This window comes from Pecten maximus, chromosome 7, assembly GCF_902652985.1.
Source record: "Pecten maximus chromosome 7, xPecMax1.1, whole genome shotgun sequence".
Lineage (NCBI taxonomy): Eukaryota > Metazoa > Mollusca > Bivalvia > Pectinida > Pectinidae > Pecten > Pecten maximus.
The window spans coordinates 35,195,882-35,199,725 of NC_047021.1; the positions used below are offsets into that span (position 1 = coordinate 35,195,882).

The 3,844-nt window shown below is 40.9% G+C and overlaps 2 protein-coding genes across 2 annotated transcripts; both read left to right on the forward strand.

Annotated features, from left to right (window-relative positions):
- The first annotated feature begins 886 nt into the window (after positions 1–886).
- LOC117331186 (tripartite motif-containing protein 3-like) lies at positions 887–1,387 on the forward strand. The gene has a single exon (XM_033889785.1). It carries the CDS (start codon positions 887–889, stop codon positions 1,385–1,387), a length of 501 nt encoding a protein of 166 aa, XP_033745676.1.
- A 219-nt stretch (positions 1,388–1,606) lies between these two features.
- LOC117331187 lies at positions 1,607–2,851 on the forward strand. The gene has a single exon (XM_033889786.1). It carries the CDS (start codon positions 1,607–1,609, stop codon positions 2,849–2,851), a length of 1,245 nt encoding a protein of 414 aa, XP_033745677.1.
- Positions 2,852–3,844: the final 993 nt, after the last annotated feature.

Here is a 3,844-nt window from a genome sequence, read left to right on the forward strand (position 1 = left end):
GATCCTAAATATATTTTATGAAATTGGGAAAGTACACTAAATATTTTAAAAATTCCGGGGCTAGAAGAACTTATATTACACACTTTATCAACAGATTTGCATGAGAAACGGTCTTAAGGAAGTATGTATAACTCAAATATACAGAGGATGTGATTTAAAGCCACTATTGCGTTATGTTTCAACCACGGGAAAGAATTTGGCCTATGAATAATAAAACATCTCCAAAATTAAGCGATGCACGAGCCCAAACCGTAAGAAAGAATGGAAAATATAAAATGGCTGCAGTGACTTTTAATTTAAGTAATGAACAGAAAGTGCTAGTTTTGTAACATACTCTCTGTACTCGTGTTAGATTAGTGCCATAACAGTTCCTTCTGTTATTGGGAGAATTTTTTTTTCTTATTTTCGGTTACCGTGGAAACAAAAGTATGATATACATAATTTGTAAGTTATCTCAGGCTTTTAGTTAAAACACATTCAACTGATCTTGGTGTTCTCATTGGACATTTTTGATGAAAATTTATGTTTGATATTTCGGTTACCTTGGAGGGGGTCATGCTTTTCAGCTCTTATTTTTTTCTATTAATGCATTCCTCGTGGTTAAATCATCACGTTGGTCAACTTAATCACCTGTCCTTATCATGGAATTAAAATGCTTTTGCTTAAAACACGACCACGATGACCACTGTATTCTCAAATTGATTTTCCGACTTCTCAATAAAGATAGCAATGTGAACTGCTAAGCATTATGGGCCTTTTGTTTACACAATGCCATACTTCAGATACTTTCACTTAAAGAGGACGTACCATTTGATTTGGTTTACACGTATTTGTAGGGTTTTCATTTAGACGATTTGATTCCAGGTAACACGGATACCTTCTTAACATGGCGGAAGGATTTGTCTGGGAACAGGCGTCGGTAGATGGCTCCAGGAGTCAATCTCTGGACACTTCAGTACTGGAATGTCCTATCTGTCTGGAACAGCTGCGATACCCCAAGTTCCTCCCTTGTCTACATTCATTTTGTGAGGAATGCCTTGGTAGCTTCATCACCAAGGAGTCGTCAGGTAAGATGGCGTCGGCGTCTTCTTTCTCCTGTCCTGTATGCCGTAAGGTCACCGAGCCGATGAAACCGTCAGAAGACAAGAAAGGCTGGGCCGGACAGTTTCCTACCAACAATCTGGCAGTCGAAATGATCCGACATTTACAAAATACGAATACGTTGATAACATGCAAGCCCTGTGAGAAGAAAGGGAACACGAATGTACCAGCAAAGTTTTGGTGCCATCAAACCAAATCTTACTTCTGTGCAACCTGTAAAATCGACCATCATGACCTGTTTCATGAAGAATGCGAACCCGAGAATATCACGGAAGGGAACAAATAAGATACGATCCGAAGGCAGACGTCGGCTGCTGGATGTGGAAAGCACAAAGAGAAATTAGAGTATTATTGTGAAGATCATCAGATTCTTGGATGTAGCAAATGTATCATTGTCGATCACCGGAAGTGTGAAGTGGTGACATCAGCAGACGATTTCCGGGACAAGCTGACAACCACGAAGATCGACGGTCTTCTTGAAGCACTTCGGAGATGCGTAGACGCCATGGAGACATTGATAAAAGATGTTGATGGACAACTTCAGTACATGACGCAACATCAAGACATCGCGCTAAAAAGTTTAGCATACCTACGTAGAAAAATTAACGAGAGGTTCGATCAACTTCAGAAAGAGCTTACGGACAAATTAACAAAACCATTCAAAAAGGAGAATTCAAACTTGGATATATCAAAACTGAAATGTGAACGATTGATGTTCGCTATGCAGAATACACTAACGTCATCCACGGATACGGCCTTGAAGGACGATACCGTGGGCACGATCTGTCTGTTCCAGAGAGGACAGGCAGAGCTCGAGTCCTGTAAAGAACTCATAAAAGAATTGGAAGGGTCGTCTCAATCTACCCGTCTGAGTCATGAATATGACTCCAAGATACTCGCATTGGGGACCAAGAAAGGTATTAACATGGGAATGATAGCCATTCATCAACTACAGAGGAAACTTCCATCTACTTTAAATTGTACACCGTTCTACGAACGTCAATTGAAGAAGACAAAAAGGTTGAATATCAAAGTTGCCTCTGACGAGAACAACTGTTGTGCGTTAGGTGTATTGCTCATGTCCGGTGGCCGGATCGTTGTCGGAGATTATGCAAACAAAAAAGTGAAACTGTTCACAGAAAACGGGAAATTCCAATGTGAGGTGGGATTGGCTGATGAACCTTGTGATATGTGTCGTATCGATGAGAACACTGTGGCAGTGACACTGATAAACAGTCAAACAATATGTATTGTCAATGTCGTGGATTCAACTTTGACACTCGCATCTGAAATAGAAATTCCAGACATTACTGGAAAATGCCTTATTGTAGGCACAAAAACCGCACTTTACGGTGTGTCGCAAAACGGAGGTGAAGCTACAAAGCTCCGGGAAATTGGATCAAGATGTTTGCATCTCGCCAGTAATCAGAAGAATGGACACGTCTTTGCTAGCATCGCTTCCTCTGTATTTGACCAAATTGCCGTAACACGGCTGTCTGACGGGACTCACACAGACGTGCTGAAGGTCGGGGTAGTGGATGGTACAACGGGAATAGATGTAGACAGGGAGGGTAACGTGTACATTTGTGGAGGAAATTCTGGCAACGTCATACAGATGTCAGGAGACGGAACTAATGTCAGAGAACTACTGACGTCATCGGATGGAATAAAAGACCCGAGGGCAATGTCCGTGTTGGGTGATACATTAGTGGTCACAAGTGAGTCAGCAGAGGTGTTAAAGCTTGTTTGAATGAAAAAGTATCGACTTGCATCCATAAAACTCTGCTCACGAAAATTTTCAAAAGGCATGTACCATGCTGGAATTAATGTCTAACAAGAACGAGGTGTACAATGCAGACCCAGTGAGCCTATTGTGTAGGAATATTACATATTTTGTTATATTTTGTTAATGTTCAGTTGGAAATAAATCAATTTTTGATGAAGGTTTAATGATAGGCGGATCAAATTGGTTGAAACTTCAACAGTCTTCTTCTTCAGATCAAGATATGTCAGAATCTAGTATACCTCAGAAGTAGAAAGGCATTCAGGTCCGCTATCATGATGGTGAAATTCATTACAGTGGGACATCACATCAACCCCTAGACAGTGGGTAAAGTTTACTATGGTCTACATAGATGATAGGCGGTATTGTGTTTGTCTACAAGTTTAGGGTTAACAATTCGTAGAGCTTGCATAATCTTTTTAATACAGAAACTTGCCCTATGGGCTTAGGGCGTGACCAAAGGAAGAACATTGACTGAAGTTCAATAATTTTCTTAAAATCATACCCAGATATATCGTATCAATTGGAGGTAAAAACTACGAAATTAGTCTCTTCCAACTGACAAGTTACCTTTACCTACTGACAAGTTACCTCTCCCTACTGACAAGTCACATCTCCCTACTGACAAGTTACCTCTCCCTACTGACAAGTAACATCTCCCTACTGACAAGTTACCTCTACCTACTGACAATTAACATCTCCCTACTGACAAGTTACCTGTCCCTACTGACAGGTTACTTCTACCTACTGACAAGTTACCTCTCCCTACTGACAAGTCACCTTTACCTTCAGACAAGTTACCTCTCCTTACCGACAAGTCACCTCTACCTACTGACAAGTTACCTCTCCCTACTGACAAGTCACCTTTACCTACTGACAAGTTACCTCTACCTACTGACAAGTTACCTCTCCCTACTGACAAGTTACCTCTCCCTACTGACAAGTAACATCTCCCTACTG